At 38.4% G+C, this 25,892-nt stretch overlaps 1 protein-coding gene across 8 annotated transcripts in view; it reads right to left on the bottom strand.

Annotated features, from left to right (window-relative positions):
* The window catches only part of gphnb (gephyrin b), a 125,540-nt gene that overhangs the window by 41,598 nt on the left and 58,050 nt on the right, over positions 1-25,892 (bottom strand). For all 8 annotated transcript variants that reach the window (XM_053489463.1, XM_053489462.1, XM_053489461.1 and 5 more), the window contains exons 3-8: positions 22,133-22,190; positions 21,266-21,358; positions 19,017-19,111; positions 15,868-15,934; positions 11,482-11,757; positions 8,713-8,847 (exon numbers count right to left, since the gene is read on the bottom strand). In XM_053489463.1, the coding sequence (XP_053345438.1) occupies positions 8,713-8,847; positions 11,482-11,757; positions 15,868-15,934; positions 19,017-19,111; positions 21,266-21,358; positions 22,133-22,190 (724 nt within the window). The remainder of the gene's footprint in view (positions 1-8,712; positions 8,848-11,481; positions 11,758-15,867; positions 15,935-19,016; positions 19,112-21,265; positions 21,359-22,132; positions 22,191-25,892) is intronic.

Consider the following 25,892-nt stretch of genomic DNA (forward strand, 5'->3'; position numbering starts at 1 on the left):
GAAAAAATAATGGACTTACCATCTTCTACACCCGCAAAATGAGCTCAGTCACACACACTCACTGTTATGGACAATCTGACAGAGAGTGTGTGAGAGAGGAAACGAGAGTGGAGGGAGGAGAGTAGGAGCACAAGAATAGATGAAGATTGGACAGAGGCAGAGAAAGAAGGAGGAGGGAAAGAGAGAGCGAGAGAGACTCTTCCTCTCCCTTCCACTCTCTCTCTCTCTCTCTAAGCTTCACCACTCTTGTGCTCCACCTATTTCTCCGTCTCCATCCAAGCGAGTGAGTAGATGAATGATAGTGAGAAATAAATGCAGTGATAAAGTATAAGAAAAAGAGAGAGAGATAAAATGTGCAATAAAACAATGAAAACAAACACACACAAACTGTCATCCTTGTGCGCTGCCAAAACATCATTTGAATACTGGTGTAGTTTTCAGGAATGCAGAAACTGATAAAAAAAGAAATGGACTGGTGGATGGGGAGATGGATGGATGGAGGGGGATTAGATGGATAAATGAATGGATGGAGGGACTGATGGATGGACAAAAGAATGTACTGTATATATGAATAAGTGGGTGAAATGATGGATGGATGAAGGGAAAGATGGATAGAGGATGGCTGGTTGAATGAACGGATGGATAGAAGGATTGATAGATGGTATTTGGCAGGATTGATGGATGAATCTTTATCTGCTATACAGCTGCCCTATTACAATTCACAACAATTCATTTCAATTGTATAATTTTATAAGTTTGAATAATTTATCATTAAAATTTATTTTTGTTAAATTTATAATTCATTAGATTTTTTCCCCCATATAAATTTTAAATAATCCTATAAAAGCGAGTATAAAATCCTCAAGAATCAACAAAACAGGCTATTTTTTTTTCATTCACCTGTTTCTCTCTCTGATCTAAATACACTGCATGGCCAAAGAATGCCATTTCAGACAAATTATCGGTAAGCAAAGGAAACATTACAATTATTGGAATTGGGCTAAGTTCTGTCCATTGCATGAACCATCAAAACAAAATGAAATTGATTGATGGGACTAACCATCTGTGTGGCCATAAGGAAATGCCTTTTCAATGAATTAAAGAAAAGATTGGACTTTGGAGCAATGGAAAAAGGTCATGTGGTCTGATGTGTTCTGACCGTATTCCAGGGCGATGGGCGTGTCAGGGTAAGCACATGAAGCGATGCACCCATGATACATAGCTGCCACTGTACAAGTCCCTGGAGGCAGTGTTATGATCTGGGGTTGCTTTAGTTACTGTATGTGGCAATATAATGAAGTCAGTTGACTCACTACTGTATACCACATCAGTTGAGTTTTTCTTCCCTGATGACATGGGCATATTCCAAAGAAAGAGTGATTCTAAAAGCATGAGAAATTGTTTAACACATGAACTGACCACCGCATTGTGCGCCGTAATCAGAGCTAAAGGACGTCTAACAAATATTAGTATCTTTTTTATATATAGATATTAAATTTAACAAATAGAAAGAGGGAAGTTTTTTAACTTTCTTAAAAAAGGAAAAAAGAAAATACAATGTAAAAAATACAAGTTAGAAAGGAAAATACAATAAAAATGCTATTCAATGCACATATATTTTTTAAAGCATTTTTATTACTTTCAGCCTTTAAATTGTCTTTCTTTAACTTCATCCTCACATCCCATGAAAAAGAGAACAGTTTGCCACTGATGCGGATGATGAAACAGTACCATACTAAACTTGTTTGTAAGGTAGACTACATGGAATTATATCTCTAATAGTGAAAAAGCAAATATCAGACATCAAACAAGAATGCTGCACTTTTTTGGATTATATGATGGACTGAACCTATATTGCAAAAAAAAAACATTACATTGGATAAATATTAGATAAGTTATTTATCCCTCACTGATGCAGTGAGTAGCTCCTAATTTCTTAAACAATCATGTCAGGAGACATATCCTGTAGTCAGGGCAAAGATGTTACTCTGTTTTAAAAGGGTCAAATTATTGGCCTTATCGAGCAAAGAAAACAACTTGCTGAAACTACTAAAATTGGGTTAAAAACTGTCCTATGCATTATTATTATAGAATGGAAGGATATAATAGTGGTGAACCTTCATCTGCAAGAGAGCCATGTGGTCACAAAATAAATAAATAATTCAGGGAGATCCCTTAAATGTTTGCTGAAATCAAATACTGTGGTTAAAATCACTCACTGACTCACTCACTCATCTTCTATACCGCTTTAGCCTGTATTCAGGGTCGCGGGGATCTGGAGCCTATCCCAGGAGGCTTAGGGTACGAGGCAGGGTACACCCTGGACAGAGTGCCAATCCATCGCAGGGCACACACACATACACACACTCACACACTCAATCACACACTTTGGGCAATTTGGGAATGGGCCAATCAACCTAACCTGCATATCTTTGGACTTTGGGAGGAAACAGGAGTACCTGGAGGTAACCCACCGAGCACGGGGAGAACATGCAAACTCCATGCACACAGAGATGGGAATCGAGCCTGTCCGTGAATCGAACCCGGACCCTGGAGGTGCAAGGCGACAGTGCTAACCACTACACCACTGTGCCACCTGGTTAAAATCATACAAAAAAAACAAAACTAAAAAGTATTGCTAAAAATCATGACTATGTTTAATAATGAACATAAGAGCATTTTTACACACACAATGTGAATAGAACTCAAAGGATTGGGACTAAACAGCTGCGTAGCCTTAAGAATAGCACTAAGCAGTACGGATAATCAGAAAAAGGCTTCAATTTGCATAAGAATGAACTGTAAAGCCTTGGAAAAAGGTCAGTGTAAGGGCAGTGTTATGATCTGGGGTTGCTTCTGTTCATCAAGTCTAGGTTTAGCATGTGCCCTCCAAAAATGAGGTCACCTGATTACCTGAATATACTGAATGACCAGGATTTTTCCATTACTGGATTTTCTCTTCTCTGGTGTCACAGGCATATTCCAAGATAAAAATGCCAGGATTCATTAGGCTTAAATTGTGAGTTTTTAAAATAGTTCAGGAAGAATGAGATAACATTTTCACATATGGATTGGCCAAGAAGGACTGGAGATTGGATATGGGTTGGAGAAGACTTTACACTGTAGTCTGACTCACCCATCATAAATACAAGACCTTGAAGAGAAATTAATGCGACTCTGTATGCAAATAAATGTTGTGAAATTACTTTAGCTTCCTGAAATGATGCCACAGTGAATGCGTGCTGTAATCAAAGCAAAAGACTAAGAAGTCCAAAGAAATATACAGTAAGTATGTGATTTTTTTTGGCCGGGCAGTGCATTTCACATACTAAGATAAAGAAGTGCAATAAAATGGACTACAGTTTAATGACCCTGATTTAGTAGGACATAGCTTCATTATTAATTTATTATTCATTATAATTTAATAATAATTAAATCTAATTATAATCTTATCTACCTACTGTAGACTCACATCCAGTGCTATTATGTAAATTCACATAAATACTGGCCCTATTTACAGACTCTCTAAAATAAATAAAGAAAGAAAGAATGAAAGGGAAGGGGGAGTTACAGTATATGAGTGGAAATGTTTGTTGATTCTATCAAGAACTCGAAAATAAAAACTTACAAAAATCCCCCGAAATTGTTTTTGTCTGTCTGAGGTGTAAGAGTTGGTGTGTGGATGTAGAGAAAATGTGACAAGAGATGGGAACTGATTGTGTGACAAAATTATGCAAAGAGAGTGTGTGCGAAATTCTGGAGAGAAAAGAATCCGGGGAGAGAATAAATGAAAGCAGACATTCATACCTACAGATACATTTCCACAGCAGAAACCTTTTCTTTGTTAAAATCATTGTCGAATTCTGTATACGCAACGCAGCAAGCTGGATTCTTGATAAGTTCAAGTGTGATCTCGATATTGCATGAAAACAATATAATACCAACATTTCCATGAGCAATACACTGTAATAAACTCACAACACAGTAAAATATTTTGTCTTTTTTAAAGTTGCATTATATCTATGAGGGGCGTTCAAAGTCAATCCAGCACTTTTCGATTGGCCAGAATAACAGAACACAGTTATGAGAGTAAAAAAACTCCCTGTATTTCACTATTATTAGATAATCCTCTGCTACACTAATGCACTTATCCCAGTGTTTCAATAGTGCTTGGATACCATCAAGGAGGAAAGTTTTCTCACTTTATCAGAGCCATGATCTGACTACCTGCTTCATGTCTGAAACGCTGGCCTCCCAGGAACTCCTGTAATAGCCCAAACATGTGTTAATCGTTCCAGCGTTGTAATGAGTCGCATCTCTGTACTACGATCGAATTCCTTTGTAAATCTCAACCAGTTTTTATGGCTTCATTTACAAGAAATTTCATCACAAGTCCCAGTTTGCCCTTTGTATATTATATATTACCATTATTCATGAAAAGAATGCTTAATGGTTAATATAATGCATTATAAGTCGTGTTAAAACCACGCTATTTTTGTCAACAACAAAGCCACTTGACTTCACTTTTTGTTATAGGTATTTCTTGAAGACTATCCTTTCTTTCTTTCTTTCTTGTATTTTTTCATTACATGTTTAGAATATGTTAAATAACATGCCTAACTGTTCATAATGCCCAATAAAAACATACCCACAGTATAGTCATGTCTTAATCATAACTCCCAGAGTACAAAGTGTATAGACTACAACACACTGCCATAATAAACTCCCTCACATTCAGGTTAAACCGACTATTGATCCTGCACCCCTCAGTCCATTCACAGTCACACTCACACACAGTATATAAGGATTTTCACACAACACTCACTTCGCGAAGTACATGCTGTGTGTTTTCTACCAAGTCTCGTTATATCTACAGTAGATATAGCACAGAAATACTGTTTGTGTCTTTACACAGGTAAGAGTTTCACAGAGTTTCTCACTGACTGTAACAGTAGGCAACGTCATCCATGGCGGAAAAAACGGGTACGTCGGGGCGAGTTCACACTGTCGCTACTGAAACCCTGGATTAGACTGTGACGATGCATATGACAAGTAAATGAAACCACGGATCAGACCGCGACACATCTACAGCGATAGTGCGTACGACAGGGAGGAGGAATATTGGAACAGCATGAGGAGCAGCAGAGAGTTGACCAAACACTGCATGCATCAGGATCTGAGGGTAAACATCCTGTGAGCGGGTGAAGCCGCGGGTAACCCCCAGTATAGCAGTATATATGTATGTATGTATGTATGTATGTAAATCTATATGTGTGTGTGTGTACATATACACTTATATGGCCTTCATTATTTTTTAAAATAGGTTTTATTGAATTTCTAGCACTTCCAGCACTATTTAGTTTTTTCCCCCTTAAATTATATATAAAAAAGGAAACTCCTAATATATTTTTTAAAAGCAATAAATAACAACATTTCAAGCTTAAGCTTCTGAAATGTCACTGTAATTTTGCCCCATGCTGAAATGATAAATGTCATGCATTTCTGCACTTCTTTTACTGGCAACCCACGCTTCATCAGTCCTCCTTCCCCCAGACAATAACACACAAGTCTGTAACGGCTTAGTGAGAACACTCTCTTTCTCTCTCTCTCTCTCTCACACACACACACACTTTGAGCTCTGTACTGATCATTTGGAGAATTTAAGTGTGAATCCTAACAATGCCACAGCTACAGTACAAGTGGCCAGGAGTCCGAGAGAGACAACCCGGGCATGCATTTTGGGTGAAAGCAATGATACACTGGCCTGGCAGTCAGAGTTCATGTATGCACTTTGCACCTTGAACTCTCACCCTCCTCAGTTAAAAACTGTCATATGATGGGAGAGAGTTGGCTTGCAGGTGTAAATCTACAGGATTCAGCATCCTTCTGTGGATGGCTTTTAGATGAGCATTGCAGTACAGCCCTCATTCAAAGTCATTAATAAAACATTTCTCGCACTTTCGGAACTTTTGGCAATAATGGCACTAAATCAGCGTCTGGTGTGCATGTCATGTTATGTCTCCTAAGATTGCTACGGCGAATTCACTTCCAAAGAATTCCTTCACAATGTTTGAGCGTGACAGCAATATGGGGCAGAAAATCAACCAGTGTGAAGAAAGGTAGCCTTAGAAAAAGAAAATCAATAAACGGAATAGAAATATTGAATAAACTATATGAAAACATACAGTATTATAACACAGCATTTCCGTGTTATTGAGTTTTATTGTGTAGTTACTTTTTTTTTTTATATAAACTTCAAGCTTGGACCAACATGAAACATAAAAGGTCTTTTTTTAGGCTTTTACACACACGTTGCTTTAAGAAGTCTCTCATTTTCTCAGCATGCTTGAGATATTCCCTAAGCGTTTTGTCATTTACGAAGCCCTAATATTGAATTTTAATTGCCATAACATTTGTCCTGGCTTTGATTTGGCTCTTCTATGCCCCCTACTGGTGTAGTCTGTAATTTAGTGTTTCCTTTAACAAATGGTCATAAAAAACCAATTTTTTTATGTTGTCTCAGCTTGCAGCATCTAATGTAACAAATCTGCTAATTAACAGCCTTTAGTTACTTAAATGCATGTGATAGAGCAGGGAAACTACTAAAATGTGTTAATAAGATTGAGAATTGAGAACCAATGTACTTGTTCAATCAAGAATAAATGATTCATCCATAAATGCAACACATTTCTAGTGACTGTCTAATATTCATTTGACCTAAACAATAATGCATGTCCAATATACAGTGGTACCACAGCATACTGTGTTTCTTTTCTTTTGCACTTTGTGCAAGATCTAGTAAAGATCTTTGTGCAAGATCTTTTAAAGCAGCCAGTGCCAAGTGAAATAATAAATTAAAGTTAAGTGAAGTTTAATTTCATATTTCACTTCAAGTAAATATATTTTATAAATGTTTTGATTGTTTTTATATGCAAAAGAAATATGATAATAGTGTTGGAAATTGGTAATATTGGTAATATTTTTGGGTGGCTGGAATTGATTATCTACAAGTACATTATTTCCTATGGGAAAATGTATTTCGCAATATGAAAAATCGCTTTAAAAACGGTTCAATTCGTATGCTGAGTTATCACTGTATATTTATATGCAGGAGAAATTATATCCACTTCTATGCTGTTCAAATTTAAACTATGCAGTACGTCTTACAGGAATTATAAACTGCACAACATAATGCATAATACATAAAAAAAAAAATTTTGTCTGACATTGGTAAAGTTACAGCAGTATGTACAGTACCAGTCAAAAGTTTGGACACAAGTTTGAATTTATTTTCTACATTCTAAAGCAATACAGGAATCCCCCCCCCCCCCCATAAACTATTAAATAACAAAAATAGCATTAGATAATTAACTAAAAACAACAACAACAACAACAACAGTCAGTACTTATTTTATGACACACAGTTCAGCTGTCCTGGAATAGTTCATGCAAGAACAGTATTATCAGGTGCATTAGCAAAACTCATCAAGCACCATGATGAACCTGGCTCTCAAGAAGACCATCCTAGGTGATTATATAATCAAAGGAGATTATTGAGTATTTTGGACGCCTTTAGTATTGTTTTGCAATGTAGAAAGACATCAAAATCCAAACCATTGACTGGTACTGCATGCATTTGTTGCCTGATGATGGGAAAACAAGGGCCGCGATTTATTTTATTTTATTTTTAAGACCATAAAGACCATAGCTGGTGTAAGAGCTACCTGATGATGGCATGAAATAAGTTTCCATGGCACCAGAAATCGCATTAGCTGCATCACTTGATAAAACCTCGGATTTTTGGTCGAGGTGCTGTATGACACAATGTAATTTGTTATATCTTAATAATATTTTAAGTTCCTTGATATATTATTTACCCCCGAACTACCCAACTACTGTACATCTGAATGATGATGTTCTTCTTTCAGCTGCACTTAAAAAAATTATTTCGGCTTTTACATAATGATATTATTAATATTATTATTGCTAGGAGACTTGTGGCGTGAGGTGGGCTACATCCTGGAGAGGGTGACAAATCCATCGCAGGGCAATATTATTTCAATTTAAATAAAAGAAATTACATTCGTATATGTATCAAATATTTCTCTCTGCACTCCAAATAGAAGCTGGCACAGCAGAAATATATTTTTAAATATTTGGTATTCTGGCAGAGGTTTTACAACAGATGCAACCCTCCCATTTTTTTATCTGGCAATTCGACTGCACTGACTTACGCAGATGGGAACCGAACCCAGGTCTCACACATGGCAGGGAAGGTTCTACCATGGAACCATCAATACCCAAACAGAGACAATAATAATACATAAAAAGAGCCAGGTTTGATTATAGGTTTTGATTTTATATTCAGAAATGACTGATCACTTATTATGTTTTACGTATTTAATAAAGCTAAGTGAACATACATAATACGACAGGTCAATATCTTCAATTTTATGTAAATATCACGTTAAAAGGTCAAAACTAACTGCATTGCATCCATTGAAAACTCTTTACTATTTACATCCTTATATGCACACACATCTATACACACAAACGCAGAAGCATCTTATGAGGTAGGGTGCGTGAGCGGGGTGTGTGAGCAGTTGCGAGTGGCTGCAAAGCAGACAGCAAGTGGACAGGATGTGGTGGGGACGGAAAGCAGGAAGCGAGTGTGAACAGGAAGCGGGAAATAACTGTGGCCGTGGCTCTTACCTTGGGTGTTGGGCACGAGGCAGTGGACAGGCGGGAGGTGGCTTGAGCTCGAGGAGATTCGGACGGCGTGGTGCTGAGAGATGCCGTGTCTCGAGGGAGGACCTGAACACCGCGTGAGATGATGGAGTCTGGAATCTAACTCACGCACACACACACACACACACACACACACACACACACTACATTTACTGTCACTGTAATGAAGAATTCTTTCTTTCTTTCTTTTTTTTATCAGATTATCTGTCATCATCAGTCAATCTGTCTATTAGGTAACTTTCCATGCATCGGATTCATTCAAATTATAAAACCTAACTGAAACCTAAAAAAAAGAATCATCTAATAATATTGCAAACTGAATATTGAGTTTTCTTTGTACATCCCCCACTACAGACGTACACCTTTCCCCACCATTCTCCAGCTCAGGCCTGGGCATTGTACAGCCTGCTGGATGGTTCTGTCCAGCTCGTGAGATCAAAGACAAACACACTATTTTACTGATGAGTCTTATTACTTTTTAACAAAATTTTATTATTAGATTGCTAACTCGTGATGACGCGCTAAGACGTGATGAATCTAGAAATTTTAACATGTTACTATTTTTTAATGCAAATTAAACATATGACCAAGTTTGACCCTAATGTCTTACCACAATCACAGCGTTGTTATCATGCTGTGTGTGATATTAGCACTTTATTCACGGATAATAAAATGAAAAAGGACACAGGTGTGCTAAACAGCAAGTTTCATCATAAAAAGCTTCTAGATGGAAATTTGGAAAAAAAAAAAAAGTTTGCTTGAGCTACCTTTAAGGGGAACGATACACTAAATGGAAACTGTGGGTATGGTGGCTCAGGTGGCTCAGGCTCTAGGTCGTTGGTTATTTGACCTGAGGATCCAGGTTTGAGCCCTGCTGTTGTGATTTATCACACCCCATACTACCCATAAATATTATAGAGATATTATACAGTAAAACTACATAATCTGTTTCCTTTAACCAGTTTGTCATACATTTCTTTATTCCTGCATGTTAATAATATAAGAAAATCTGAGTATTTTAAAATTGCGAATAATCGTGATTAATCACAGACTATGACAGTTATTAACTAGATTAAATTTTTTATTCAAATTCAAATTTCAAATTCAAATTTTAAAATTCCATTGACAGCGTTAGTAATTATCTAAATTTGCTTTTATTTAGAAACGCCTGTGTAGTGCACATGCTTCCTCCTGTCACATGTGATTGACGTGACTGATGTTTGTGGTCGCAGCACCACCTGTTGAGCCTGTGGTGACTGACACACATCCAGTGCAGGTTGTGTGAGTGGGTATTTTCACTGTCACCTGTAAATAATGAGCACTTTTTCTTCTTCTTTGTCTTTCGGCTGTTCCCAATAGCGTAAAGTTGATGCTGATCATGGAGATTTTAATAAGTCATACACTGATATTATATATATATTTTTGCCTGAAGGATAAGAGTGAGTGCACTGTATTTTTATTTATTTCAGATAAATTATATAACTTATACATTTATATAATATTGTGATAAATTTTCTCTGAATGCACACATTATATATAAAATATAATTATATTTATAAATAAATAAAAAGGAGAAAATATTAGCAGGTAAAATCATACAAAAAAGAATAATAAAAACAGTAGCAATGGCAATGACAAAAAATAGGAAAAAATATAACATATTGATTATTTATTTATTGTATATAATATGTGCCTGTTTCCAAAAGACTTTACACTGTCTAACACACTTACACATGTATTATAAACAGGAAATAAACACAGGGCATGGGCGGACTGAATGCTGATTGGATGAGCGTACCTGTCAATCTGTGGAAGGCATGACTGTAAAATGAGGGTGTGGATGGAGATGGTCTGTTCACACCAACAGTGGTATAGACGCACACACACGCATACACACACACTGAAAAATAATACACATGCAGTAACACAGTGAGGATGGATTCATTTCATGAGATGATTCTAACAAGTGATGTTATATACACAGTTACTTATTCTAAATCTCAGTAGCCTAAAAACAAGGACAAATAAAGTTATATATTTTCTAATATTTTATTAGAAATATTAATACAGTATTTTGTGTTAATAGTTTGGGTTCTTCTGGGGGAAAGTTTATAAATGAACAAATGTATCAATGACTTGGTAGCTGTTCTTTCACTGTGGAAACCTTTTTCTCTATTTCTGGTATAGCTGGACAATATGGTGTTATAATAATAATACTAGAGCGCATCAAAGGTAGACTGTCGATTTGATTCAGTTATATATTTTTTCAATTTTCATTTTGATTTAATTCAAAAGCACTAATGGTTACTGTCTACGTTGCTGAAATATTAGAAAGTACTAAAATCATCTAATAAACATTAATATGATGTAATTTGTGATATTAATTGTTTAAATATCATGTCTAACATGTATACACCATATTCCAGTCCAGTAGGTGGTGGTATTGCACCAACCACACATTGACCGAACATAAAGAAGAAGTGATACGCTTGCAAAACACGAGTATTTGCAGAAAATGCAAGTGGTTCATATTTTCTGCAAAAGCTGATTTATGTTTTTAAGGAATTCAAAATTTTTGTCCGTATAACTTTAGTAAATAATTTGTTTGTGTAAAAAAAAATTAATCTCCAAAAAAAGAGCACAAACCACAAAAGACTTCCTACTTTTTGTCCTTATTTTTAGGATGTTGGACAGAATATTTGAACACAGGGACATTTGACCATGGCTGCTAACCTTGGCAGCGATAGAGGCGGCAGTGATGTGGGAGGAGGAGCTGTCCTCAGCCGAGGCCACGCCGCTGTCCTTCTTCTCCTCCTCTTCCTCCTCACACTGCACTCCTTTGTCTTCGGTCTGGCGGTGGGCGGGGCTTGAGGAAGGAGGCGGGGACAGTGGGGGCGGGGGTGAGGGCAGATCCTCCAGCTCATTGGCTGCTTCCTTTACCTTGACGACGGCCTCCCGCAGTAGGTCTATGGCGTGAGGAAGAGCAGGAAGGATGAACTGGAAACATTCCTGTTGAGGAATGAGGAAGAGTAGGAGAAGAAAAGTTACTTGAAGATGAGATTAAGTGAATGAAGGGGAAAGGGGGAGAGACATGGAAAGGAATAGAAAGAGGAGAGGAAGTGATGAAATGATGAAAGTGCAACTGTTCTGCTAATAACTAATAAAAGAAAATGAAAAGGAAGCCTTGAGACAGTTTATTGGTCAAAACCTCACTTGGATCATTTTGATTCCACCCCAACAGCCACGTGGCATCTATAATTTCTGGATTATTTATGGATTTTGTGCGCTTTAAGGAAATGACAGACATGACGTCCTTCAGTTCTACTTCCCAGTAGTTTAACTACATTAAAAGCTGCTCGAGTTAAAATAGTAGAAAATGTTCCACCTCACTCTGGATTTTTTTAGAACCGCAATGATGTTAAATTCTTAGTCAGACGGTTTCGATTTTGTCCTAACCGGCTGAAGTGCCAGCTGTAATCTCATTCATAGGAGACTTGAACAGCCAACACTGCATGATCTAAAGTAAAGTTTTTCTTTGAAAAAAAGAAGAAAAAAAGAAAAAAAAAAATCAAAACTGTTGATATGGATACTGTAAGTTTTATTTATACATTTATTTAACCTATATGAAATGTTGAGGATTTGTAAGAGTTAATACTGTACTATGAATGTTTTTTTTTCTTCTTACTTTTTAGTTGTTGTTGTTGTTAGTCTTTCGGCTGCTCCCATTGAGGGGTCGCCACAGCGGACCAACTGATCGGCACAACAGTTTGGCACAGGTTTTATGCTGGAGACCCTTCCTGACGCAACCCTCCCATTTTAGTAACTTCAGGAGAAGAAATATATGTTCATTTATCTTCTATATCGCTTATACTCTACAGCGTCACAGCGAGCCTGGAGCCTATACCAGGAGACTCCAAGCACAACCCGGGCCTACACCCTGGATAGTGGGCGATTTGGGAACACCAATGCCTTGGGACTGTTAGAGAACACCTGAGGAAACCCACCAAGCACTGGGAGAACATGCAAACTCAGAGGAAAACAATGACTCGACCAAATTGGTGTGATATAAAATAGGAATAAAACACTCGTAAACTACAGACCTGATGCTATATTTTGACACAAGGAACCTTTGTCAGAGATCAGGTTTACAGAGCAATCTTTAACTTTATACAGGTGAGATGTTGTTTGGTGATCAATTTTTCAGAGAGAGAAACAGAGAGAGAGAGAGAGAGAGAGAGGGAGAGAGAGATGCAGCAGAACGGTAATGGTGAGGTGGGGGTCAGATCTGCTACACTCAGCTGGATTCAGCATGTAACAGTTGAGCCTCAGGAAGGATCAGAGAGATCAGAGCAGGTAAATGCTCAGCTCTGTAGGTCAAATACCTCACACAGCGTCCGTTTCTTCAACACTGAATGACACGGTATCACACAAACAGCGATAAATCCTATCAGAACAAATCAGAAGCTGGTTTAAATGCTGTTTTTATCCTTTGCTACCTCACAGCACTTTATCTTCTATAAAAGAGCAGAGAACACTTCCTGTGGAGGGCGATAGTGAGCATGAGATTCCGCGTGGGATGTTTCCTGGTTGAATCCTCAGCCACGTTATATGCAGAATACAGAATTTTGAATTTAAACTGATATCTCGGCTACGATATTACTGATACCTAATACTGATCGGTTGTGCAGGACAAGGCTTTGTTAAATATTGATTGGTTGTACAGGATATTACAATACGGCATACTAATTGGTTTGGTAGGGTCATTGGGGCGCAGATTGGTGCGCAGAATGGTGCCATAGTGAATACTGATTGGTTGTGAGGATCAATACTGAATACTGACTGGTTGTATAGAAAATGAAAAGCAAATCAGTTTGGATACGTCACATGAGCTACACGATCCACATAAAGAAACACTACTATCTCTTAAAGATATTTTCCTGTACTTCCTGTTCACAATATTTTTCAATTTCAGTTTTATCTTAACAACAAATACAATCATTTTAATTTAAAAAAGTTATGGACACTACATGAAAGGGCATGCAATTGTATTTGGCAAATGTGTTTCTTTTTATATGATAAAAATATAAATGTGTATGCATATTTAGAAAAAAAAACAATGCATGCATTGGAAGATTATTAGAATTATAGATAATTAAGATAATTAAGATAATTAAGTATTATAAAAAATGGTGAGACACTTTTTAGCACCAATACCACATTTTAGCCATATACAAACATGACTGAGTAACCAGCATGACCGGCAAGGCTTCCATATAAGCACATATAGTACTGTGCAAAAGTCTTAGGGACTATATTATATGCTGTACCAATTTTCTTATATACGTTTATCATGTCCGCATAATTATGTACAAAACAATTCAGTATTTCCATATATAACTTAATAATTAATAATAAAATAAATACCATTACAGGAGAATATATGCATAGCTGTAAAGAAAAAAATATATAGTACAAGGCAGAACAGTTTTCAGACGGAAACAAAAAAACCTAATGTACGCTCCTGGGATTTGCAAACAAATAGAAAGGAGCGAGTGTGACAAAGTTACCAGGAGAACTTATATTCTCCAGCAAGCTCAGTAAAACCTACCAGCTGTTTTACTTATAGTACTGTGCAAAGGTCTTGAGCACATATAAAAATATGACACAAGCTAAAGATGCTTTTGAAAACATTTCTGCATAAAAGAAACTTCTATAAAGAGCAATAAAGAGCAATAAAAAAAAAAACAGACAATATTTGGAGTAAAAACTCATTGCTTAAAATAAGGATTTTTAGACACAGCTTTGTGCAGTTTTATAAGAAAACAGCTGTTAGGTTTTACTGAGCTTGCTGGAGAATATGAGTTCTTTTGGTAACTTTGTCACACTCGCTCCTTTCTATTTTTATGTAAATCCCAGGAGCGTACATTAGGTTTCCATATGAAAACTGGTCTGCCTTGTACTATATATTTTTCCTTTTATAGCCATGCATATATTGTCCCGTAATGTTATTTTTTTAAATAATAATACTGAATGATTTAGTACATAATTATGCAGACATGATAAACATACAGTATATAACAAAATTGGTACAGCATATAATATGGAGCCTAAGACTTTTGTACAGTATTGGTTTATTTTTTTATCGTCATTGACACGTGTTGCGTTTCCGGCACAAATCTGTTCCGCTTGGGTTTTAAGGGTTTTAAGACAGACATGACCTTTACTGGTTTGGTTCAGAATTGCTGTATTATGGGTATTCTAGCTTATTAAAACATATTGTATATAGTATAGAAATATTTGTCACTGTACAAAGTAACTATGAACATCCTCTTGTTGTGCCGGACGGTAGTCAAGTGAATGCAGGCTAGTTGTGTAGAACAATGCTATATGGAATACTGACTGGTTGTGCAGGAGAGTAATATATTGAATACTGATTAGTTGTGTAGAACACTGCTGTAATGAATACTGATTGGTTGTGTGAAGTAGCAGAATGCTGAATAATAATTAGTTAAAATTGTAGAACAACAATTTAGTTTTTATATGGAATTTTTTTGCATTTCCAAAATGAAACCACTATGTCACTGATTCTGTTTCCTTTGTTGATTGCTGACTTTAAATTGAAATTATGCAACCGGAAATCTCACACAGATTCACACATAATATCCCAGAATGTTCCAGAGGAGAGGAGCTTGCATCCCTGGAAAGTCGTGGTGTAGAATGAAGTCAGTGAAATCAATAACATGGAAAAGCCATTAGGCAGGGGGTCCTGCCAAACATGATCTCTCACACTCCATTGAGTTTCATACCATGTAGGGTCTAATAAAAGTCAGAGTGTATAGTCCTCACACTTGTAACTTTAATTGCTCCAGGGACTGAAGGTAATATGGCAGCAGATGGGTGGAGGTACTGTAACCGATTCATGAAGGAAAAGAGATTATATTAATGATGAAACTTGATCTGTACGCAGAAACAGATGGGAAAGAAGCTGGCAGAGAGAGAGAGAGAGAGAGAGAGAGAGAAAAAAGGACAGTCAAGATGATGGAGGAGAAAGGGAAACCCCACTTGCACATTCTCTCACACACACACTCTGTCTCTCTCTCTTTTTCACACACACCTTACCTGTGAGCCTTTCTTGCTCCCAGGCAGGTTGATAATAAGTGTTTTCCCTCGGATGCCACACACCGGTCTGCAAAACAAACAATTTTAATTAAAATGACTATTTTTTATGCTAGCACACTTACATTTGTAGGGTCATGTTCTGCTCTGACACTCTACATCCCTATGCACCTGATAAAGAGGCACTACACACCAGTACACATGTAAAAAAGAGACACTACACACCTGTACAAACCTAAAAAAAAGAAACTACACACCTAAAAAAGACACTACACACCTGTACACACCTAAAGAATAAACACTACACATCTGACCAAACATGAAGACAAAACACTACATATTTGTACACACCTAAAGAAAATATACACATAAAGAAGTAATGATACACACATGCTCACACCTAAAGAGGAAACACTACACACCAGGAGAATAGACACTACACACCTGTACAAACCTGAAATCAAGGCACTACACACCTGTACAAACCTGAAATCAAGGCACTACACACCTGTACAAAACCTGAAGATGAGATATTACACTCCTGTAGAAAAGACACTATACACCTGTACACACCGGGAAAAGAGACACTACACACCTGTACAACCTGAAGACGAGAAACTGCACACCTGCACACGCCTATAAAAAGACACTACACTCCTGCACAAACCTGAAGACTAGACATTACACACCTATAAAAGAGACACTACAGATCCGTAAAAAAACCTGACTACTAGACACTACATACCTGGAGAAGAGAAACTACACACCTGTACAAACCTGAAATTAAGGCACTAAACACCTGTACAAAACCTGAAATTAAGGCACTAAACACCTGTACAAAACCTGAAGACGAGATATTACACACCTACAGAAGAGACACTACACACCTGTACAAACCTAAAGAAAAGACACAATACATCTGTACAAAACCTAAAGATGAGACACTGCATACCTGTACACACCTGAAGAAGAGATACTACACATCTCTACAAACCTGAAGACGAGACACTACACACCTGTACAAACCTAAAGACTAGACACTACACACCTGGAGAAGAGACACTACACACCTGTTTAAACTTGAAATTAAGGCATTACACACCTGTACAAAACCTGAAGACGAGACATTACACTACTGTACTAAAGACACTACACACCTGTACAAACCTGAAGAAAAAACACAATACACCTGTACAAAACCTAAAGACGAGACCCTACACACCTGTACACACCTGAAGAAGAGACACTACACATCTGTACAAACCTGAAGACTAAAGACTACATACCTGAACAAACTTTAAGACTAGACACTACACACCTGGAGAACAGACATTACACACCTGTACAAACCTGAAGAAAATAAACTACACACCTGTACACACCTGAAGAAGAGATACTACACACCTGTACAAACCTGAAGAAAAGAAACTACACACCTGTACAAACTTGAAGACAAGATACTACACACCTGTACACACAAATAGAAGAGACACTACACACTTGTACAAACCTAAAGACAAGACACTACACACCTGCACACACCTGTAAAAGAGACACTACACTCCTGTACAAACCTGAAGACTAGACATTACACACCTGTACAAACCTGAAGACGAGCCACTACACACCTGTACAAACCTGAACACTACACACCTGTAAACCTGGAGACAAGACACTACACACCTGTAGAAAAGACACTACACACCTGTAAACCTGGAGACAAGACACTACACACCTGTACACACACATAGAAGAGACACTACACACCTATACAAAACCTGAAGAAGAAACACTACACACCTGTACAAACCTGAAGACTAGACACTACACACCTGTACAAACTTTAAGACTAGACACCACACACCTGGAGAAGAGACACTACACACCTGTACAAACCTGAAGACTAGACACTATACACCTGGAGAAAAGACACTACACACCTGTACAAACCTGAAGACGAGACATTACACTCCTGGAGAAAAAACACTACACACCTGTACAAACCTGAAGACGAGACACTACACACCTGTACAAACCTGAGGACTAGACACCACACACCTGTACAAACCTGAAGACTAGACACTAAACACCTGTAGAAGAGACACTACACACCTGTAAACCTAGAGACAAGACACTACACCTGTACACACACATAGACGAGACACTACACACCTGTACAAACCTGAAGACTTGACACTACACACCTGTACAAACCTGAAGAAGAGACACTACATACCTGTAAAAACTTTAAAACTAGACATTACACACCTTTACAAACCTGAAGACTAGACACTACACACCTGTACAAACTTTAAAACTAGACACTACACACCTGGAGAAGAGACATTACACACCTGTACAAACCTAAAATTAAGGCATTACACACCTGTACAAAACCTAAAGACAAGACATTTCACTCCTGTAAAAGAGACACTACACACCTGTACAAACCTGAAAAAAAGAAACTACACACCTGTACACACCTAAAGAAGAGACACTACACACCTGTACAAACCTGAAGACTATACACTACACACCTGTACAAACCTGAAGAAAAGTCACAATACACCTGTACAAAACCTGAAGAAGAGACACTACACACCTGTACAAACTTTAAGACTAGACACTACACACCTGGAGAAGAGACACTACACACCTGTACAAACCTAAAGACTGGACTCTACACACCTGTACAAACCTGAAGACTGGACACTACACACCTGTACAAACCTGAAGACTGGACACTACACACCTGTACAAACCTGCAGACTGGACACTACACACCTGTACAAACCTGAAGACTTGACACTACACACCTGTACAAACCTGAAGACTTGACACTACACACCTGTACAAACCTGAAGACTGGACACTACACACCTGTACAAACCTAAAGACTTGACACTACACACCTGTACAAACCTGAAGACTGGACACTACACACCTGTACAAACCTAAAGACTTGACACTACACACCTGTACAAACCTAAAGACTAGACACTACACACCTGTACAAACCTAAAGACTGGACACTACACACCTGTACAAACCTAAAGACTGGACACTACACACCTGTACAAACCTAAAGACTTGACACTACACACCTGTACAAACCTGAAGACGAGGCACTACACCTCTGGAGTCATACTCACCTGGACAGCATGCCCAGTGGAGTCACATTCAGAGACCCCATTAACATGGCCAGTGACATTCCTGGAGCCTCTCGCTCTATCACTTCTTTAGTGGCCTAGAAAGAGTTACCGAGAGAGAGAGGAAGAAAGACAGAATTATAAATATGTAAAATGAAATAACTGCTTTTGTTACTAGTTAATTAACTCTACCTGTCTGAAATTCTATGTATGGCCAATAGTGTAATGGTATTCGCCAAAACCAGTCAGTTTTGCCATATATTTTTATTTGATTTGTAATTAGTAGTAAAACATCACCATGACATGACGTTTTCATGACATGATCGCCATAACAAATTCCACAATACAACACAAAAAACACATCACAGACAAATTTAAGTCACTGAATAGAGTTTTCCCAGAATGAATAAGATCAGGCCATCGGGCAGCTCTGTTTAGGAATTGGTTATGAATCTGGTAGGGTTAAAAACCTGGATAAACCTGGATAGCCTTAATGACAGAAAGCAGAGTATTTTCCACAGGTCAACCTTTCTACATACTGTTGGAGAAAACTGAAGTACCCGGAGGAAACACACCAAGCACAAAGAGAGGCGGGAATCGAACCTGCACCCTGGCGATGTAAGGCTGTTATGGATTCATTCCTGTTTAAATGTTACCATATTATACTCTTCTAAGACCTTAATAAATATCATATGCTATTAACTCTGTCAGTGAGAAGTTTATGACTGAAAAAAGTTACATTTATAATGAGTGGCATTTGTAACATTTGTACATCCAGATAAGGGACAAATTTAAGAAAAAAACCACTGGGTCAGCTATGCTGTGGGGGCAATTATTTATTACCCTGGCATGCTTTGGGACCGCGTCACTCCTTCGAGGGAAGTGCTAGTGCAAATCGATACAAAGTTCTTTTGACTGATCACCTTTATGTGAACATTTTTACATTTCAGGTCCTTGCTGTCCACTTGGCCAGTCTGCACTATGGTATGGTTCCAGTTTAGTTGCAAGTGCTCGAAGCACTTTATGACAACGTGGTAGTGGTTGTTAAAGCACATAACTGGAGACTCCTTTATGGTGACTGATCTGAAGTAGGTGGGACCAATTTGAAGGAGAGATGTTAAAGATGTCTTCTTTCAGCACATATTGACGGGACTGCAGTGTAGTCACAGTCAGTTTACTTGATGCTTACTGCAGCCTCTGTTTAGGAGATGTAGATGTCATTAAAGAAGTCTCAAATTAGGGTATACTGTATGTGGTCCACATGTGGAGATTCTTCCTTCTATAATCAGTGATGGTTTGCATTTTCTGCCACATGCATTATGAGTCATTGTTGATGATGATGTTGCATCCTCTGTGTAGGAGGCCTGGGCTCTCTTGATACTGCTGGTTTGGTTAGTGATTGCTGCCCGAGTGCCTTCCTTTCACCCCTGCTAGACACACCTGGTCCCATACTTACTTTTGATCTAGTCAGTTTTATACATGAGTTTTTCTTTTTTAATGCTGGACCAAATACTTTATGAGGTCATAACACCACAAACCCCAAGCTGGTTGTAAAAACGCTTGCTCTGGGCACGATCCCCCTATCATCTGTACTTCTCCTGCTCTAACAGACCTCCAGAAGGTTGTGGTTGATTGCTGATAAGTTGATCTAAAGTGCACAGTGTAATGTATGAGCTCATGTATCAGTAGCAAAAAGTAGGTTTTTCACTTTGTAGAGTCTGTTCTTTGTGCATAAGTTAAATAACACTTCAAGCACAGAAAGCATGAGGGAACAAATCAAAGAAGAAGAAATGAGAAAGGCAGTGAGCTCAGGAGAAAGAGAGAGAGAGAGAGAGAGAGAGAGAGAGAGGAAGGCAAGGAGAGAAAGAGAAAAGGGGATATAAAAAAAATCATTATAATTAATAACTTGGCAGTCCCTCACCGGGCACCACAAACACACACATTTACACACAAAGCAAATTTATTCCAGTCAAACCAGCAAGTTTTTTGGAAGGTAGGAGGAAACGTTGAGGAAGCCCATGAGGACAGAAAGTGGATCAAATCTGGCTACCCTGTTAAATTTGACAACCTTGTTAAACTAAACTTTGACAGCCTTCTTTGACTTAATTCACAAACAAAGCAACTGGTGTGGCTATTATCATCAGAAGTTTGTATGTTCAAATCCCAGCTGGCAAATTCCCCTCCACTTGTAATCAATAAAAGCATACTGGAATTGGTGATGTACAGTAATATCCTCAATGCATCTCTCTTACCTCTGGTGTGACATCACGAGGGGCAAAGCCGGTGCCCCCAGTGGTCAGGATGAGGTTGAGCTCTTTCTCATCGCACCAATCCACAAGTGTTTCCTAAAGAAGAAACAAATCTCATCAACCCCACAAAAATACACACAAAAAAAGCAATACACATAATACTGAATTTGTGCACAAACCATAGATGCACATTAAAGCTCACTCACTCACTTATCGTGTATACCCTTTATCCTGTTGCAGGCGGCCCAAAGCCTATTTTAGGCGACTTAATGTACAAGGAGGGGTGCACATCCATCGTAGGGCGCACACACACTACAGGCAATTTGGGAAGGCCAATAAGCCTAATCTGCATGTCTTTGGACTGTGGGAGGAAACCCACCAAGCATGGGGAAAACATGCAAACTTAATGCATACAGATCCAAAGTGGGGAATAGAACCCGGAACCTGAAGGTGTAAGGTGATAGTGCTAACCACTAAGCCACTGTGGTGCCATAAAGCTTAACAGTTTAATTAGCAAAGAGTGAGTGTTATAATAATCATCTATGAATTGAGACAAAAGTCAGACGCAGCCACTTGATACTGATTGATTGAGCTTATAGATAAATGCATTTTATTCTGATCTTCTTATATAAAATTACTGGTATTTGGAAACTTATTTAGTAGCGATAAACTACATTATTGACCAGTAAGCTAGCTCCGTAGTATATGTCCATCCATCCACCTAGAAACCTCTGGAGTCTAAATAAGGACGTTGGGGGCCAATGGTGACCATTGTGTTTATTCCCATTTTTACTACCGTGATAGGACCTCCGGTTACCACAGTGTGTGGGTGTGTGTGTGTGGATACCAATCTATACATCCATATCTCACCTTGATCTCATCAATTTCATCTGGAACTATTTTATAGGCTGAAATAGTTCCTCCGAGCCTGAAAAAAAAAAGACACCAAGGTCAGGAACAGCAGCAGGACAAACTCTGATCGCTGTTATTAACATGGGAACTTCACATCATAGACGGTGTCCTAAATTGCAAACAATGACCTAAAGGTTAAAAACATGGATCATTTTTCGAACCTTTTTTTTTTTTGAAAGTACAAATACAAGGGCACGCACGTTTTTGGCAATTCCCGTTATGGTGATACACATGCCAAAATGAGTAGCCTACTTTAGTTATTCTCAGTGTGGTGTCTGGGACACACAGTCAAGGGGCTGTGTTTTTTTTTTTTTTTTTACACAGTGTTGGAAACTATAAAGCTTTAGAAATAGATAGCTATATATCGTAGACTAAAGTAATGATGTGATGATAATAATGCCAGATATCTCATGATTAATGACTGATAGATATACAGATAGTCCCTGATCGTCAAGAACGACATACTGGATAATGGGTAGGTAGGTGCACATTAAACATTTTGGAGTCTGCTCTGCTTTCAGTGCTATCATTAATCGTGACATTTTTTTTTCCAGATCTCTGTCTTTTTGCATCAGCTGTTCATTAACAAGAACATACACAAAGCTTATGTCACACTGTATCACAATCATGAAGCAAATTTAAATATGTGTAAATCAGTTTACAGGGTCACGGGGGACCCCAACACTATCCCAAAAAACTTAGGGCACGAGGTGGGGTACACCCTGACCGGGGTGCCAATCCATTACAACAGACACACACAGACACACCAAGTCGCACGCTGGGACTGTCAATTATTCTAGTCTGCATGTCTTTGGACTGAGGAGGGAAACCCACCGAGCACGGGGAGAACATGCAAACTCAAACATGCACAGCGAGAAGGGAATCGAACCCGGACCCGAACCACTTACCCACCATGCCACCTGGTATAGACATGCCTGTTTAAAAATGACCATAACATACTTTTCTAAGAAATATTATATGCTATAAATTAACTTTTTCTGTGAAATGTTTATGACTAAAAGATGTTGCATTTATAATGCGTGTAATGCATTCGTAATAAGTGTATCAGTGTTTGTGATTATGGACGAGAATAAATGCCAGTGTGTACATACAGATAAGGGACAAATGAAATGAAAAACCACTGGCTCAGCTAATCGCTGGGGCATTTATTTATTATCCTGGCATGCTTTGGAATCGTGTCACTCCTTCACGGAAAGTCTCAGTGCAAATCGATACAAAGTTCCTGTGACTGATCACCTTTATCCCATGATGGACCGCTTCTATCCTGCTGGGAGTAGTGTCTTTCAAAATGACTCCATGCATATCCACATACCAGCTCTCTCTCTCTCTCTCTCTCTGTATGTATGTGTGTGTGTGTGTGTGTGTGTGTGTGTGTGTATATGTGTGTGTGTTGCCCTCTAGTGGCCTGATCACAGAGTGTGTTAAACTGAAGAAGGCCTCCAGGGCTTAAGGTGTAGACAGGTCTTATGTAAGGGCTCTTTTTTCTCTAGCATGCACTATTTTAAGACACGGCTGCATCGTGTGCCCTTCCTCGGAGTCAGACTGTGTTGCTTCGCATCATTAACTTGCATTTTGATTTTGTCAGATTTTGAAGCTCACTGAAGTAGGACGGAGGAATTACTCTGCCATTTCGGTCGTTTTGTACATACTCTGTCTTTTTCTCTAACACCCTACTTTCTTGCCTTTTCTTTTTTATTTTCTCAAAATAATTTTGTATTATTTGCTTTTATCTTATTGTGAGCATTATACATCAGTAGCAGCCGGTCAATAAGGGGCGCTGGGGCGTCACCCCCTTAAAGTTAGGCAGAGAAGAATGTTACTTTAACATGTAATTATTTAACATAATGATTATTTATTTTAATAATTAAATAAAGTCATTTAGTCACAATATTCCGCTGTAAATATAAACTGTATTTTGTTCGTGTCCGTGGGTCACCGGACAAACAAGTGCCTTTTTATTCACGTCCATTTTTGAAAAGCATGTGACTTGAGGCTGAGCTCTAATTGGATTTTTTTCAAATCATCCCTGAACCCGCCCACTTTTGTTATTAGCGAATCAATATTGTTTTTAAATATTGGGTATCATGTGATTGGACCATTCTCAGCAGATTGTTAGTTAATGTATTGAATAGTGATTGATGTGGAAGCCAGATAAATATAATAATTATTTGCTAAAATACCCCTTCGCAAGGCGATCGGACGAGGAAAGAAAAAAAAGTTAAAGAGCTTGGACCAGATCGACCTGATCTTCTAATTAAGCAGCAGTCAAGTGATCGCGGCCGAGCTTACACTCGGTGCTTTCCCAGCACTTCTTATGGCTTTTTACAAGCAGATATTAAAAGTTTAATTTTAACATTAAAGTTTTTGCACCAGCCGCCACTGTTGCTTCAAGAAATAAATCTAGGTTTAGTTTGGCATATCAGTTATGTTATACCCTATGTAGTGAGCATAAGGTACAAAGCAAACAGGAAGACATTTGGGATTTAACTTCACTTCTGATTTTATATTAAAAGCTGGTAGTGCAGGAAATATGAATTTATGACAAATCACGGTTGCAGGACAACATTACCGAGAAAATAAACTAATAAAACTAATAAGTAACTTTTATTCTATACTCCGCAGGGGGCCTGGAGCCTATCCCAGGATACTCGGGGCACTAGGCAGAGCACACCCTTGACAGGGTGCCAATCCATCACATGCATACTCACACACTCACTCACTGGAAATCCCAGTCAGTATAATCTGCATGTTTTTTGGACTGTGGGAGGAAACCCACCGAGCACGGAGAGAACATCCATGCACACAGACCCGAGGCAGGACTCGAACCTAGACCCCGGCGGTGCATGGCGACAATGCTAACCACTAAACCGCCGTGCTGCCGCCTCTTATTCCATACATTTTAATGTGACTATAAACTAATAAAATGGACACCATGCTAATGCAATAATCTAATATTGCAACTGTTAAACAATCAACTTCCCCATTGTTACAGTGACTGCTCTTTGCACTGGGCCACGTCATATCACCGCTTTCCCCTAATCATTGTCCCATAACAGCACTCCCTGTCTCGCGTTATTCCTGATTTATTAACATATACAACTGGCAGGAAAATATTTATCTATCTAGCAACAGCTGTCTTCACTCTACATTAGCCTAATGGCATTACCACTTGATCCAGATAGCTGAAAAAAAACAAAACACAATTACGCCAGTCACATTTATTTTATAATGATGATGTTTAATTCATTGGCGTTAAAAATGAAAAGGTTTAAAGTGTCCTTTCTTAAGCATAACGGTGATGCTACAGTAGTTTTCTCCAACCTGTTATCACGAGTTTCCTGGAACATGGGAAGAGCATTTAGGGCATGGTCTCCGTCAGGATTGTGTATCCTGATCTTTACTACAAAGTCTGTGCCGAGAGTGATCCGCACAGATCCGGCGGATGATATCTGGTGGTACTTTTTGCATTGGCAGATGTGTAGACTGAGACTGACACCCACTCTACACACCTGTGCATTTGAGATGTTCCAAGACTTTTTTGGAAAGGACACTGTATCTTCTGGTCTTCTTTCTTTCCTCTTTTTTTGTGTTGGCCCAGTTCTGTTTGTCCTTAGATAAAGAGTTTTGAGAGGGAGTCAGAGAGAGAGGGAGGGAGGGAGAGAGAGAGGAGATGAGAGAGTGTGACAGAGAGGGGAAG

Source organism: Clarias gariepinus, chromosome 27 (assembly GCF_024256425.1).
Source record: "Clarias gariepinus isolate MV-2021 ecotype Netherlands chromosome 27, CGAR_prim_01v2, whole genome shotgun sequence".
Lineage (NCBI taxonomy): Eukaryota > Metazoa > Chordata > Actinopteri > Siluriformes > Clariidae > Clarias > Clarias gariepinus.